We start from the raw sequence: 16,667 nt of genomic DNA, 5'->3' as shown, positions 1-16,667 counted from the left end.
AAACATGTCACTCCTGGTCTGATTGGGGAGGGGACCAGAGAAAACTACAGAGTCCGACATTGTTTTGGCAAAGTTGCACACCGATTCAATATTGATTTTAGTGACCTCCGATTGGCGTAACCGGGTGTCATTACTGCCGACGTGAATTATGATCTTACTGAATTTACGTTTACCCTTAGCCAGCAGTTTTAAATTTCCTTCAATGTCGCCTGCTCTGGCCCCTGGAAGACAATTGACTATGGTTGCCGGTGTCTCTAGCTTCACATGTCTGAGAACAGAATCACCAATTACCAGAGTTTGACCCCCGGCGGGTGTGTTGCCGAGTGGGGAAAAACGGTTAGACACATGAACGGGTTGGTGGTGTACCTGGGGCTTCTGTTTAGGACTATGCTTCCTCCTCCAGCCGCCCTCTTTCCCCAGCTGCTTGGGGTCTGCCGGGGAACAGCTAGCGAGGCCTACGCTATCTTCGGCTGCACCAGCTACAGGGGCCTGGCTAGCTACGGGTGAACGAAGGGTGCGAAGCCGAGTCTCCAATTCAGTAATCCTGGCCTCCAGCGCTGTAAATATGCTACATTTGTTACAGATATCATTACTGCTAAAGGAGGCCGAGGAGTAACTAAACATCTGACACAATGAGCAAGAAAGTGCAGGAGGGACAGGTGAAGTAGCCATGGTGCTAACGAGTCGGCTACGAGATAAGCTAAGCTAGCGAAACAGTACAGAGACAGTGAGTGAATACTTTGGCTATAAATTAGGTAGTGAGTACACAGAAAGTGTGCTTCGGATGAAGCACGTGAAGATTATACTATGAAAGAAGAATGTATTTAAAAGTTGTTAATTAAATTGCTAAGCAAATAAGCTACTCAGAAACACCACTGTGTTTGAGCAGGAACAGGAAGTGATACTCTACCGCAGAGCGAGCGAACACCAAGTGACATTACTTTGCTTTGTGTAGGTTGAAGATGTGTAAAGTGTGAAGGTTGATCTATAGGCTCTGTAATCAGCAAACTGTGTCGTTGGCCACTTGCACAGCAAGATACAGATTCAGACCGGATCATATCCAGATCCAAAACTGTACTGAAGTATCCAAAATCTCTGAAAGTTGAGACATTTGTAATATATTCACCTTTTCCTGTGGTTGTCAGGAAGCCATTATCTACCATTGAATGCTAATATTAAATATAATTATAAATGCGTATGTGGCGCCCTGAGTATTTTGCGCATTAAGAACAAGTCTCAGATGTGTTCCTTATGTGTTCGTGCCCACCCCCCATCATCATTTTTTGCTATTTGTTGTGACAATAGTTTGCATCATAACACAGAGCGAAAAGCTCATTTGCTCCCACCTGATGTGATGTTAGGGCGATATTTAGTTTCGCCAGTAGGTGGCAGTGGCGGCTCAGCCAAACGGGTAACTGGCAAAATAATCCTTCACAAAAGTAACGCAGGCCAGTTATTACAATGGAAGCCGCCAGTAACACTGAATTGTTTTGCTGTGTTTCAGGTGAGAGCAATATACGAGAACTACATACATTTATGTAAAGTTGATGCTTATTTAACATGTTTGGAGTGTAATTCTTGTTTATATGGTGTTTAATGTGAGCGAATAAGGGAGTTGTTTCACGTTATCTGTGGGTAAGGCTAGTAACATTTGTGCGTTAGCTAAGTCATGTTAGCCTCCTGCATTAATCTCTGTAACCGTGTTGTCCCATCAGTAAGGTGAAAGGAAACTATTAGCTGGTTTCAGTTAAAGTTATAGGAGATAGACCAGCCAGTACATGTTATGTTGTCTATTGTTACTGGTCATTTTCTCTGTGTGTTAAGGGCTGATTAATACGTGGCCATTACACGTAATGCCACAAAAGTAACGCAGGCCAGTTATTACAATGGAAGCCGCCAGTAACACTGAATTGTTTTGCTGTGTTTCAGCGCAATAAATCTTCATGTGCACCTGAATGAACCCTGTCGTCCTTCAGTGTGTAACACGTACAATGGGAACATTATATACGTAAACATTTTTAACCAATAATGGCAGAAATTATGGAATTTTTCATTATTTCTCATTATTTTTTATTTCTTTATTATTATGATTACTGGAATTGTAGAAAAAATGAAATGAGCAGTAGGAAACAGTTTTTTTATTTAATAAAAAACAGAGTTGAGGGAAAGTGTTGCTATCTGGGTAACTAATGTCAGAGGTCCATCTGTAACTGCATCTAAACTGTTTCTCCAGATTTTTTCACTTTCTGTCACTGACGTTTTGTCCCTTTCAGGTTACAGCTAAATAATTAATACTTATTTAAATCAAATAATGAATTTAAAATAAAATTAGGATTCAAGCTTCATTTAACGATAATGATAAATTCTAATTTATCATCTAATGATAAACTCAACTAATTCATGATAGCAGACACTGTAATAAAATATATATTTGATGACAAACCTGTGATCCAACTTTTTTTGGTGGATGTTGCTTGGAAAACATGGCTCTGTCCCGACTGTTTTCAGAGATGTGCTGCTGCCCTCAAATTCAAACAGTAAACATTTGATATGATTTCTATTTCTATGGTGAATAAAGTATGAGTTTATTAGTTTATCAAATCATTGCACTCTGTTTTTATTTACACTCAGTTTAAAGTCAGAGTTTTCAATGACACAAAGTTGATTTCCTTTTTAAAGATGGCTACATCATCAAGTTATGCTGAAAAGACATAACCAAGACCAAGTTATTTCTTACTTGCAGCACCAGTGTTGCTTTTTATTGTTTTATTTATCATATTCTATCTCTATCACCTGTTCCTCTCATGTCTGTGGCTGCAGTATGACACACCCATTTTATGTGGAAAAGGAGTCAAATGATGTGCTAAATGACACATTTATGTGAGCATGCACAGAGTCTGAAGCGGAGAGCATGGGTTAACAAAGAAAGTTGCCAAGCATCATTGTAATACCTGTTCTCTGTGAATGGGCTTTTAGGGTTGACAGTATCGCCGAGGCAAAGAAAGCCTGGCTGTTTTGAGCTTGCTTCCTATTAAGTTCTTCATATTTACTCTGCTCTATTTGCAATGTTGCGTCAGTGAAGCACGCAGTCAGAGTGGCCTTGTCATCCTAACAGACCAGCACATAGTTATGTACCATGAACGTGACATGAATAAAAGTGCAGTTTGCTATTGATGAAAAAATAATGTCTTTGTGTTAATTCGTTTTCATTTTTCAAAAGATACTGTTGCCATGTTGTACATGTTTCATGATGTTCACTGAGTTATTTTAAGGTAGTGATGTCAGTGCAGTCAGGCAGCACTGCAGCTACAGCAAGGAGCTGTGCGATGACTTAGAGACTTATAGTTGTTTCACATCTTATTGAATCAAAAAATAATAAACAAACTAGAACTCACAGAATCGTTTTTAATTAGTTTTGGTCAGGCTAAAAGAATTAGCATTAAATTAAAGACTAATTAATGTTCACAGCTTGACTCTGGATTTACTTAGTATTGAAACCAGCTCTACAGAGGTCACACACCTCAAATTCTTTAAGCAGTTAAACATACAAAATTTTCATTATTGATGAATATTAATCGTGTCGAATCAATCAATCATTTTTAATCTTTTATAAAAAATTTTGATCTGCAGAAGGTCCTTTTTCACAGATATGAGTTAATTGAGCTGTTAGAAGAATGATGGGTAAGACAGTCTATTCCATGTAAATGATGTTATTTATTTGAAAGACTCAAATTAGTCTTATAATCTCAATATTTCTAACTCTGACTTTGTGGACAATAATTCTCTCAGTCAGTTTCCTTGCTTCTGTCAGGACAAGCAGGGCCAAAGTAAAGTGATCTCCCTCCTTTCATCTCAGACAATGCTGTCATGAAGCTCATCACCTGTCAATTAATATCCTTGTGGTCACAGTTAGCTAGTCCGCTATTGTCACTCTGTGCTTATTTCGGTCCCATACGAAGCTGCAGATACTCTGTTTTGTGGGCGTATCAAGCTCCTGTTAACAATGACTGGAGCTGGGCAAGCAACTGCAAAAGATGAGTCTGAATGCTGTGTTTCGCATACATGTATAAAGTTTGGCACACGCCTATAACTTCCCAAGATGCACAGATCTTTGAATGATGCCAAAAATCAGTGAGGAAGGCAGATGTTTTGAATTGAAAATGACATTTTGGTGCAGATTTGACCATTTACCAGATGTTATACTTTTGCAAACTCCTCCTACGGATTTTCTCAATTGTGATAATGTTCCGCCCCAGAACACATTTCGGTTGGAATATTTACACACAGTGTGACCTAGCAGGAAAACGGAATTACATATTTTACACTTTGAGGTATAGTTTCAAGGTGGCTGATCCGAGCAACCTTAAATTTCTGAATCCTGAAGGAGTTGTTCTTACTTTATCTTCAAAACTGTGAGTTTTCACCAAACGGTGTGAACCTGGCAACATAGTGAATTTAGATTTTTCACCATGAAGCAGGAAATTTCTACATAGTGGCTTGCAAAAGTATTCGGCCCCTTGAACTTTTCCACATTTTGTCACATTACAGCCACAAACATGAATCAATTTTATTGGAATTCCACGTGAAAGACCAACACAAAGTGGTGCACACGTGAGAAGTGGAACGAAAATCATTCATGATTCCAAACATGTTTTACAAATAAATAACTGAAAAGTGGGGTGTGTGTAATTATTCAGCCCCCTGAGTCAACACTTTGTAGAACCACCTTTTGCTGCAGTTACAGCTGCCAGTCTTTTAGGGTCTGTCTCTACCAGCTTTGCACATCTACAGACTGAAATCTTTGCCCATTCTTCTTTGAAACAGCTCCAGCTCAGTCAGATTAGATGGACAGCGTTTGTGAACAGCAGTTTTCAGATCTTGCCACAGATTCTCGATTGGATTTAGATCTGGACTTTGACTGGGCCATTCTAACACATGGATATGTTTTGTTTTAAACCATTCCATTGTTGCTCTGGCTTTATGTTTAGGGTCATTATCCTGCTGGAAGGTGAACCTCCGCCCCAGTCTCAAGTCTTTTTTAGACTTTTGCAATCTTTCTTCCAAGATTGCCCTGTATTTGGCTCCATGGTTTTCTGTTAACAATGGCTTTCTTCTTGCCACTCTTCCATAAAGGCCAACTTTGTGCAGTGCACGACTAATAGTTGTCCTATGGACAGATTCCCCCACCTGAGCTGTAGATCTCTGCAGCTCGTCCAGAGTCACCATGGGCCTCTTGGCTGCATTTCTGATCAGTGCTCTCCTTGTTCGGCCTGTGAGTTTAGGTGGACGGCCTTGTCTTGGTAGGTTTACAGTTGTGCCATACTCCTTCCATTTCTGAATGATGGCTTGAACAGTGCTCCGTGGATGTTCAAGGCTTGGGAAATCTTTTTGTAGCCTAAGCCTGCTTTAAATTTCTCAATAACTTTATCCCTGACCTGTCTGGTGTGTTCTTTGGACTTCATGGTGTTGTTGCTCCCAGTATTCGCTTAGACAACCTCTGAGGCCGTCACAGAGCAGCTGTATTTGTACTGACGTTAGATTACACACAGGTGCACTCTATTTAGTCATTAGCACTCATCAGGCAACGTCTATGAGTGACTGACTGCACTCAGACCAATGGGGGCTGAATAATTACGCACACCCCACTTTGCAGTTATTTATTTGTAAAAAATGATTGGAGTCATGTATGATTTTGTTCCACTTCTCACGTGTGCACCACTTTGTGTTGGTCTTTCACGTGGAATTCCAATAAAACTGATTCATGTTTGTGGCTGTAATGTGACAAAATGTGGGAAAGTTCAAGGGGGCCGAATACTTTTGCAAGCCACTGTAAGTCAAAGACACCTTGTCCAATCTCTCCCAAACTTCACAGTCCTGATGAGAGTGCTTGACAAATTGATATGCCAATTGTCAGCATTAGTTAATACCAAGTAGTGGGAACCAGAAATGTCATTTTTTAAATGGTTGACAACATCCACCTCAAAATCAATCTGAAAGAACATCAGACCTTGATGAGTTTAGTGGGAATTAAAAAAAAAAAAAGAGGTCTCTGTTCTGCCTGAGCCCGAGCCTGGTTTGTTCCAGCCAAAGGTCTCTATGCCGTCTGGTCCTGCTTCGTCCGCACCAGGATTCCTCCGCCACCAGCCTTCAGCCAAGCTGCAAACGGTGGTCACGCAGCCAGCCCCCTGACTTCCACCATCTCCATTGCTGTCCACGCGGGCAGCCCCCTGAGCTCCACCGTCGCTGCTGCTGGCTTCAGAACCTCAGAGTCTCTCCCTGTGGCCGAGTAGTCCCCTGGAACAGTTTTTTGAACCTTTGCTCCTTGTTATATTGTTTTGAACTTACTCTGATAAGCTCATCAGGAACAGGAAACTTGTTGCAGATCTCAGAGTTAGTAAACCCAGAGTTTATTTTCAAAGTGATTGGCCCTGATTTCAATTACTTTGTTTAGTTGTAGTTGCTGTTTTTAGATGTGTCCTTGATCCATCACAGCTGATTCAGATGGATAAATGACCTCCTCAACATGTCCTGAAGTTCTCCAGAGACCTGGTAATGAACTAATCATGTGATTCAGGTGTGTTGACCCAGGGTGAGATCTAAAACCTGCAGGGACACCGGCCCTTGTGGACTGGGATTGGGGACTCCTGATCTAAGACATCGAGATGGGGTGGTGATCTGAACCAGATCAGAGAGATATGGAGGAGAGAGATGATGAATAGCCTTAAATGTGTACAAGAATATTTTGAAATTGATGCGATATTTGACTGGGAGCCAATGAAGCTGCTGCAGGTGATGTGGTGGACAGAAGGGGTCCTGGTGATAATGCGGGCAGCAGAGTTCTGGATGCGTTGGAGCTTGTGGATGGATTTTTGAGTAAGACCAAAAAGAAGTGAATTACAATAATCAATCCAGGAAGTAACAAGGCTATGGACAAGAATGGCAGCGGCATGTGGGGTGAGAAAAGGACGGAGACGATTAATGTTGTGCAATTGAAAATATGCAGACCGAGTAACATTATTAATGTGTGAATTGAAAGATAGAGTACTGTCAAGGATAGCACCCAAGCTTTTCACAGAGGAAGAAACGAAGATAGTAAGTTATTGATAGTAACAGAGAAACTGTTGGTTCTGGATAATGTTGATTTAGTACCTACCAAGAGAAGCTCGGATTTATTACTATTGAGTTTGAGAAAATTAGAAGAGAACCATGAATTTAGTTCGGCTAAACAGAGGGTGAGGGAGGAGGGGGGAAGAGCAGAATCAGATTTTAGCTTGCACAGGTTGCAGGTTAAGGCAACTTGTGACCTACATCTACCATTTATATTATCAGAATCAGAATACTTTATTAATCCCGAAAGAAATTAGGAAATTATCTACCGTTTATATAGCGCTTTTCTAGTCACATGGCCACATAGTGCATTAGAATACAATAATAATACATTTTATTTAAAAGCGCCTTGCAAAACACTCAAGGTCGCTGTACGGGTCAGCCCCCGACTATGAGCATGTCAGAGCTTCTCCTCCAGCTCCGCGAGAACCACCTGCTCCCGTTCAGCGACGTCCCGAACAGTGATCTCTGGGGACATTTCCTCAGAGCCACAAAACACTGCAGACACGGACTCAGAGACAGCTTCGGCCAGCGGTTCCAGCCCAGGCAACTGCTCTGACGATACTCCGGACTCTGGCTGTGCCGACGTGCGTCGGCGACGAGGGCGCCACTTTTTCCTAGCAGCGGCTGTTAATGCGACATTGATAGCTGTGACGGCTGGCTCCTCATCCTCCGACCACATCCTCACCAGAAATGAGGCTGGAGAAGCGAAGTCCGAACGGAATGGTGAGGGTGAGCAGCTTGTGCATGATGGAATTGATGGAGGCAGCTCAGTGAGCCAACCCTAATCGCCTCGGAGCCCCAAGACTGTGGAAACGGCGATGGGGAAGTTGCGTGACAGCGGGACGGTGGTGACACAGCGGCTGCTGCTGAGGACGGGGTTTGGAGGATGGTGCGGAGGTAATCAGAAATCGGGGGGGTAACGCCTCCCATAACCAGGGAAACACAGTGATGCTCACCCGCAATGGGTGGAGTAACTCCTCCGTATCCTCCTCCCCGGAACGCTGCATCCACTTACAGCATAGCGCTTCCACTGTCTGAATAATCTCTCTTCTCTGTGTTGCTGGGTCCATACTGGTTGTGTCGTACTGTCACGATCTGAGGAGACAGACCGTGCGGTGGTGCGTGTGGTGAACCCAGGTGCGAACACAAGAGAGTAGACCGAAGTAACTTAAACTGAAAGCGAGCCTTTATTATGGCTGAAGACAGGTCTCAAACAAAGCAGAAATACCGTGACTAAACTGAACTAAACTAAACTGGGGAACGGATACTGATAAACTATGAAGACTCAGAAAGCTATGGCTAAGAATACGAAAGACTGGGCATGAAAACATGGAGGGTGGGAAACACAGATGACGCGACACAGACTGCATGAAACACAGAGACTAAATACACATGAGGGATGATCAGGATCACATCAGGGGAAGTGGCCACACATGGAGCACAGCTGACACACATGAACCTAACGACAGGACAGGAGAGGTGAAACTAAATACACTGACATTGAATACAGACTTTCAAAGTAAAACAGGAAACATGGAGATTAGACATGACATGAACTAAACATAACCACGCAGACATGACGCATGAACCAGGGAGACTTAGTACAGGGGGAGATGACATAAACAACTAAGAAACAAAGGGCTAAACAGCACCCTAGAAATTAACTAGACAAACTAAGCTAAAGCATAAATGAATACAAAAGATACATAAAACTCAACACTGGGTCACACGACCCAGGACCATGACACCACCGTTTGAGAAAGACTGTTGTAGAAGATCCTTTTTCTTCAAGGTCCTTTAATATGCTGATAGGGTGATACTGAATAAAACATTCAGCACCTTCCTATTCAAAGGATACTTTTTATGTAACGTCACTCTCACTTAGTATGTGCAAAACAGAAGCAATTTAACTTTTTTTGCCATCTTTGACAAAACATAGATTGTGCACTTCTTTTTCAGGATCTAAAGAGAGTGCTATCCTTCCCCCCATACCCCGGGGATTACCTACATCCAGTGGTGTATGCCTGCACCGCAGTTATGCTGCTCTGTCTGCTTGTCTCCATCATGACTTACATTGTCCACCACAGGTGAGACCTTATTACAAGATAATTTCACACTTTTCATTGCACAAAATATTCACATGCCTATATGTATGTTGTGACTTTATATCATAAAGGTGTCTGTATATCTCATAATGTTTCTTTATCCTCATCTTGTGTCTGTTAAAAACACCCACCTTCATCCAGAATGAATGTGCAGAAGCAGACAGGTTTCAAGTACAAAGTAGAACTGTCCACTTCAATTTAAACCTCCCAAAACTTTTGTGTTGCTCTGCAAAAACAGCATATTAATTAAGATCAAGGAGCTGAAGCTGAAGGACAATCCATCTGCTCTGATACAAGGCTGGATTTTTCCGTTAGAAATTGATAGGGACTTTTAGAGATATTGAGTTATTTTATGAATGAACTGCACAGCCCATCCTGTTACAAAGGAGAAATTTATTACAAACACGTTTGGTTTATAAAACTAGTATTTGGTGCATTTGGTTCTGTCCTCATGACAGAAATGACTTTATTTTATATAAACATGTGCCATTACCTAATTCTAAAAGCTTGTGTTACACAATTAACATTTTTCTACCATAGAAAGCAATTATATGTGTCAAAAAAATTTATTCATTACAATAATTACTGATTTTTCTTTTTTCTTTCTTTTTTTTTTTTTTAGCACTAAAGCGCTAAATTACTTAAAATGTCATGTCCCAGGTCAGCTACCAATATCAAAAAATCAAAAAACTTTTTATGTTGTTTCTTACTATTGCATGTGTTTACTTATAATATTATGCACATGTTATTTTTTCCTCCCCAAATTTTGTCCCAGGTCAAAAAATAAATACATAAAAAAAAACCTCTAACTGACACCATTCAGTTCATCTTTAACACAATAAATCCCAACAGTACAGTCTCTTAATACCTAAAGAGGGTTTTGTGCTGGTACAGAATGTTGAAGGACCAGATTTACTAATAAAACTGAGAACTTGAGATATCAAATGGTCTTTGATGCAGTCTGCAAGCAGCCAAAGCAATGAAAAGGTGCTGTTTAGTACAATGTTTTGTGATTGATTTCTCCTAATGACAGTCAGCAAAGAAGAAAATACATTTTTCCCTATTGACCAGATGTTATGTGGTGCTCACTGACCGGTCTTCAGACCTGTGAGATTGAAGCCTTAGTTAACATATTCTTTTATATGTGGATTTAATACTTTAATACTTCTAAATTATAGTCCAAAGGTGACAGTGTGACTCCTGTGTTCATTCCCACAACCTTCTACCTAATTTAAGCTAAGACACTATCTTTCTGATGTTTAAATTTTCTCCTTGTTTACAGTGTGATCAGAATCAGCAGGAATGGCTGGCACACACTCCTCAACTTCCTCTTTCACACAGGACTGACATTTGGTATTTTTGCTGGTGGAATCAATCAAATCAACTTACCTTTTGTGTGTCAGATTGTAAGTGTTGTGTTCTTGGTTTCTTACTGTGGTGATGTTTCAAAGTTCTGTTAAGGGCACTTAACTCTTAAAAGAATGTTAGCTTTTATTATTTTTTGGAATCTGAAGATATTGGTTATTTTATATTAGACTGGCTTCCAAATTGTGTGACTGAGTATAACATGAAAAGCCCTCTAGTCGGTTAAAGTCAGGTTAAATGTAAACACTTCACTTTATTAGGTACACATTGCTAGCACTGGCTTGGATCCCCATTTTACCCTGGGAACTTCCTTAATTCTTCATGATTTCACAAAGTACTGTAATTATTCCTCAGAAATATTGGTCTCCATAGACATGTCAGCAATACACAGTTGCTGCAGACTTCTTGGCTACACAACCGTAATGTAAATCTCCTGTGTTCAGAGATGCTCTTCTGTATAACGTGGATGTAATGAAAATAATTGTACTGGTTTTTGCGTTACTGTACTTGGAGCTGATAGGAAGGCACACCTGTTCTATAAACCTCAGGGATGGTTTTATGGAAAAATAGACACATTGGCTGTAGCTTGCCAAGTGTTACGATCATCTCTCCAAAACTTTTATGGTTGAAAGATACAATAAAAGAGCGGCTTTATAGTTCCACCTCTGGTACTGAATATTTTTTACATTCAATATGAATGTAACTTTTTTTGAATAAGTAGCATAATTTAAAAGATTGTAGCTGATATAACAATGCCTCCCATTTAACGGCACACACACATAAACAAAGTTATTTTTAGATCATATGTTTTCATGAACCTTCAAAGGTTCTGCTTCTGCACCGTTTTGCTGTTTTATCACCAAAGTGAATCATGAATTAATTATAATCACAATATGACTGAAGCTCAGTGCACGCTTTTGGAGCTTTTAATTTATTCAGTCCTTAGACATTGGAACTGTTCAGTGTGCAGCATATTGAACACCTAATAGAGTGCATTTTTGTTCTGTGATGATTCCCAACTACACTCTTAAACTTACTCCAGTTCACTCAATTTTTATGATGTCTATTTCAACCTGTGTTAGGTTGGCATTGTGCTCCACTATGCTTCTCTGTCTACCATGCTGTGGCTGACCTTCACTGCTAGAAACATCTGTAAAGATGTTTCCAAAGACCCACTTCAGGCACAGGAGAGGAATAGGGCTTCCCAGACTCGTACCAAACCAGCCATCCTCAGGTAAGCTGTAAACAGGTGCCTGCGGGTACAAGCAGGGCTGAGCAGTGTTCATCAGTCATCAGTATGTGAATGAATCATGACTGTCCTTGGGTCATTTTCTCACTTTTATATTTTTCTGACTTTTATCATAGCTAATTACTAATTTTTACAGTGTTGAGTCAATTGCTTCTTATCTGCTCTTGCATATTTGAGAATACTGTTGACAGCAAGAGCACTCAGAGAGTGCAACTCCCCCCAAAGGGCAAAGGCTTTACTAAAACTTCTATGTCTTATGATGTTTTTATTACAACATGCTGCCTGTTATGGCATCGCTGTGACATCACAGGGTGTCGTATTGAAAAAAGCTCTCTTTCACTTGATACATTATTCAAAAAATTTCTTGAAATTTTTCTTGAAATTTTGACCTGATTAAAATAAAAAAAATAAATAAAAATTAAATAAGCTCTAGTTGTTAGTGGTATCTAGCTTCACACAGTATTTGAGGATACCAGCAGCACAGAATATTTGAAAATGATATTTTCTACCCCTCAATTTTATCTGCACCTCAGACATTGAGGGTTTTGTCCAGCAGTTAGGTGCTCGTGTCACATATGTGACATGCTCGCCTGCACTATGGAGAGGGGATCGATATGTGTGCATCTGTGACTTTGTTAGTGGGTGGGTATGAATGAGTGAATGGCCTGTGTGTGTGTGTGTGTGTGTGTGTGTGTGTGTGTGTGTGTGTGTGTGTGTGTGTGTGTGTGTGTGTGTACCAGGCCCAGACACACACACACACACACACACACACACACACACACACACACACACACACACACACACACACAATTATAAACATATATAATTTCTCTCTCTCTCTCTTGCTCTGTCTTTATAGAATACATATACATATTCAATTCACTTCAGTTTTATTCATACAGCACTAAATCACAACAATAGTGGCCTCAAAGTGCAAATATTGTTGATCCTACAATAATACATGCAGAGAAAAACCCAACAATCATCAACAATCAATATGACCCCCTATGAGCAAGCACTTTGGCGACAGTGGGAAGGAAAAACTCCTTTTTAACAGGAAGAAACCTCCAGCAGAACCAGGCTCAGGGAGGGGCGGGGCCATCTGCTGCGACCGGTTGGGGTGAGAGAAGGAAGACAGGATGAAAGACATGCTGTGGAAGAGAGACAGAGGTTACAGTTTTTTACAGCCGCTAGGACACATGTCTCAATACTTAGGTCACTTTTGCAAAACTCTTCACACAATCCTCCTAACTGACCGTCAGCTTGGCAAAGCAGTTCATTTTACATTCAAAATGCACTACAACTACCAAAACACTTCATTCAGGTCTCAAATAAACTCATTCTTCCAGAACACTAGCAAAGGTTGACAGCCGACAAACACACTTTGTCACCCACAAAACAATGACCTAAAAAACACTAACAACATGTAGCATTACACAGTGTTTTCTTGTGTAAAACAAGGACACATCTCGGTTTATAATTTCAATATATGTTACTGGAATGAATCAGACATCATGCAGAATTCGTTAATATTTGTTTATGTATTTTTATTTTTTTGCACTAAGTAATCCCAAAATACAAGAATTTGTATACACACCATCCACTGATACACATACAATAGTAATGCTAATCTACTCGGTCTTCTCCATTTGGCCACAGGTTCTCATCCACATCAGATCTTATGTCATCTAGGGCAACACACCTAGGAAAGAATCTTCTGGCTGCCAGAATTGAAGGAGTTGAAAAATTGAAGGAGTAACACCTGTGCAGATGTTCATCTACAATGAGAATCAGCTGTGGCTGGTTAAACTGCATTTTTAGATTTAAAATATGTTTCAATAAAATATTGCTGTTGCATTTTGCTGTCTTTTTAAGTTTTGCATTGTGTTATTGTTTTGGCCATAAGTTTAACAGTTTTGAAAACAGTATGTAAGCACATGCAAAATGTCCTGTACGTACAAAGATTTTTGGCAGTTGTTGTGTCTGAGTGAGAAGATAATTCATGAAATTTGAGAGATGTAGTCATTGAATGCATTTTGTGCCAAAACAATGATAACTGGTTCTCAGTTTAGCCCACATAGACTTCTGTTGTGCTCACTGTGTGAGGAGTTTTGCAAACGTGACCTAAGTATTGAGACATGTGTCCTAGCATCTGTAAAAAACTGTAATAACAAGTGCGATTTAATGCAGAGAGGTCTGTTAACACATAGTGAGTGAGAAATGTTCAGTTTCTATGCCATATGTTAAAACAAGCTCTAATTCTTCATGGTGAAATTTTTTTCAGATTTTATCTTGTAAGTGATGGAATCCCTATCATAATAGTTGGAGTTACAGCAGCATTTGGTATGGATAACTATGGCAGCAGAGATGATGCACTGTAGTAAGTATACTCAGATTATTATTTGTTGTTAAATATAGAACATTAAAAAAAAAAACTTTCTTTTTTCATTTTTTTAGTTGCTGGATGGCATGGGAACCAAGTCTGGGTGGTTTCTATGCTCCCATGAGTCTTCTGGTCTTAGTCATGTGTGTGTACTTCTTGTGGACTTACGTCCAGCTGAAGCGCCACCCAGAAAGGAAGTATGAGCTGCGGGTTTTAAGTGAAGAGCAGCAACAGCTGTCATCAAATGAGTCGCACCATCACTGCCACACGGACACTGGGTCTGCTGGGGACTGCCAGCCCTTTGCTGCTGGCGTGTCAGTTCTGGCCAATGAGCACTCTTTTAAATCTCAACTCCGGGCCACAGTCTTCACCCTCTTCCTGTTCCTGGCTACCTGGACTTTGGGAGCATTGGCTGTTTCACTGGGACATTTCCTGGACATGATATTCAGTTGTCTCTATGGTGCTTTTTGTGTCACTCTGGGACTCTTCCTTCTCATCCAGCACTGTGCTAAGCGTGATGACGTGTGGCACCGTTGGTGGGCTTGTTGCCCATCCAGATCAAAGACAGAGGATGGGCCTGGAGAAGGACAGAGCCAGAGGCAGGAAGTCCATCAGCCACACTGCCATTTGAATTCCCCACTCTCAGTGAAGCAGCAGATGCTTTCTCCTTACCCTATTCAGAGTTCTCACCACAGAACAACACCACCTCCCCAAAGCCCAACATTAAATCACACAGGTCCATGCTGTGTGGCTGTAATGACTCCTGTTAGCCCTTCCCCCATCTCACCTCATGCTGACCAAATGCCTTCACCACGTCCACAGTCACTTCCTGATGAGCTCCCTCATCCAGCTCTTCCCCTGCAGAGTTGCATTGCTGATAGGACAAAGACACGCTCTTTCAACCGTCCACGCCAATGCTTCCAGGATTACCGGTCTCATATCACTTCCACCAGTATGGATGGGAGTGTGCACAGTACTCACCTGGACAGTCCTCATAATGTGCACCACATTGAAGCCTCACCACTGGTTTCTAATAGTCCACACCCAGATCTCCAGCTTCCGTACATCAGCCCTCATTTAGATAGCCAACTTGTAGTGTCCTGTCACAGCTTGGAACGCCAGACCTCCTGCCACAGTGTGCAAGACTCGGTTGCTTCCTGTCACAGTCATGCCCACAACATGCATGACAGTATCTCTTCCTGCCACAGCCTTCTTATGCCTTCTCATGGGGTCGACACCAGCCAGTGGCACATGTACTGCTCAGTCGATGACTCTTCCAGCACAAACTGTTGTGAGAGAGCTGATCCCGTCACCTTGCAGTATGAACAAGACCCTGACAATTTGAGCTGGATGTCAAAGACGGCAGACAAAGAAAAGATCTGTCTAGAGCTGGAACAGAAAGGTTTCCCAAGGAACACCCTACCTCGGCAGCATGGCACTGTGAACCGACGGGGACCCATTGGTAGAAACAGGAGTCTGCAGGAAGATAGCCTGTTTGGTTCAGATGCCACAGGAAACATACGGACAGGCCCCTGGAAGAATGAAACCACCGTATAGTCTTGAAATCCTTGGAGCAGTCAAACCTACCAGCAAATGACTTTTTGTTTGGGTCCCTTTGCCTTCCAGGCCCTAAGACCACAGGTTGAGTTTTTACATCCCAGTAACATTTCAGATCTCTTTATGTCAAAGTTAACATTTTATTGTTTCAAAAATCAGATCTGAATAAACACACACACACACACACACACACACACACACACACACACACACACACACACACACACACACACACACACACACACACACACACACACACAAAATGATCAGTTAATGTTAAATATTTTTTCTGCTCCATGAAATTTAAATTGCAATCAGTATTATATATTGATCCTAAGGAGCAGCCTGAAAACATATCAGTGTTACTGAAAGAAGTTCACATTCCTCCTATAGTCCAAGGATATGCAGACAGGCAAGAAAAACTCAGAAAGGCCAGTGACAGTCATGCATCGACTAGACGTGATCAAAAAAGAACTGAAGGGTTATTTTTTGAATGAAACAGACCCAAACTTTGATACAAGACAGCGGTGATAGTAAGATTTATTGGATAAGTTCATTTACCACAGATATTAATTAAGAGAACTGATACAAGCAAAAATTTAAAAAGTGAAAATCCTTAGAATTCTTACCACTCAACAGATACTGTGAAATGTTTCAGAGCATAAAAACTTACTTTTCTTAAAAAACAAACTCTGGAAGGTGTACATCTCTCAGTAACTTTACTGTTTGAGAATTCAACAATCTTGTTATCTTGTTATCGTGTATGCCCTGCCCTTCCCAGGCGCCTCTAATCCTCCTATTGCTCTTGAACAGTTCAACTTTATTTATACAGTGCCAATTCACAACAACAGCTGGCTTAAGTCACTTTATATTGTTGTGTCTTACAATACAGATGTTT

The 16,667-nt window shown here is 41.0% G+C and overlaps 1 protein-coding gene and 1 long non-coding RNA gene across 2 annotated transcripts; one reads left to right on the top strand and one right to left on the bottom strand.

Annotated features, from left to right (window-relative positions):
- Positions 1 to 6,862: 6,862 nt before the first annotated feature.
- adgra1a (adhesion G protein-coupled receptor A1a) lies at positions 6,863 to 15,865 on the top strand. Its single transcript, XM_080872451.1, has 6 exons — positions 6,863 to 6,954; positions 9,070 to 9,197; positions 10,498 to 10,621; positions 11,663 to 11,814; positions 14,114 to 14,209; positions 14,287 to 15,865. Exons 1-6 carry the CDS (start codon positions 6,937 to 6,939, stop codon positions 15,767 to 15,769), a joined length of 2,001 nt encoding a protein of 666 aa, XP_080728577.1. The 5' UTR covers positions 6,863 to 6,936; the 3' UTR covers positions 15,770 to 15,865.
- Positions 12,761 to 15,303, bottom strand: LOC308390451. Its single transcript, XR_013970446.1, has 3 exons — positions 15,194 to 15,303; positions 15,000 to 15,086; positions 12,761 to 12,980 (listed from the first exon to the last, which is right to left on the bottom strand). It is a non-coding gene; the product is annotated as an uncharacterized lncRNA (long non-coding RNA).
- Positions 15,866 to 16,667: the final 802 nt, after the last annotated feature.

The sequence above is a fragment of the Rhamphochromis sp. 'chilingali' genome (assembly GCF_963969265.1).
Source record: "Rhamphochromis sp. 'chilingali' genome assembly, chromosome: 22".
Classification (NCBI taxonomy): domain Eukaryota; kingdom Metazoa; phylum Chordata; class Actinopteri; order Cichliformes; family Cichlidae; genus Rhamphochromis; species Rhamphochromis sp. 'chilingali'.
Note: the sequence above shows the minus strand (reverse complement) of the source record. Positions and strands in the feature narration are given on the sequence as shown.

Excerpts from the sequence above, each read along its gene's own strand:
- adgra1a (XM_080872451.1), top strand. Across the intron at positions 11,815-14,113 it reads ACCAAACCAGCCATCCTCAG|ATTTTATCTTGTAAGTGATG; the intron begins GTAAGCTGTAAA and ends AATTTTTTTCAG. Across the intron at positions 14,210-14,286 it reads AGCAGAGATGATGCACTGTA|TTGCTGGATGGCATGGGAAC; the intron begins GTAAGTATACTC and ends TCATTTTTTTAG.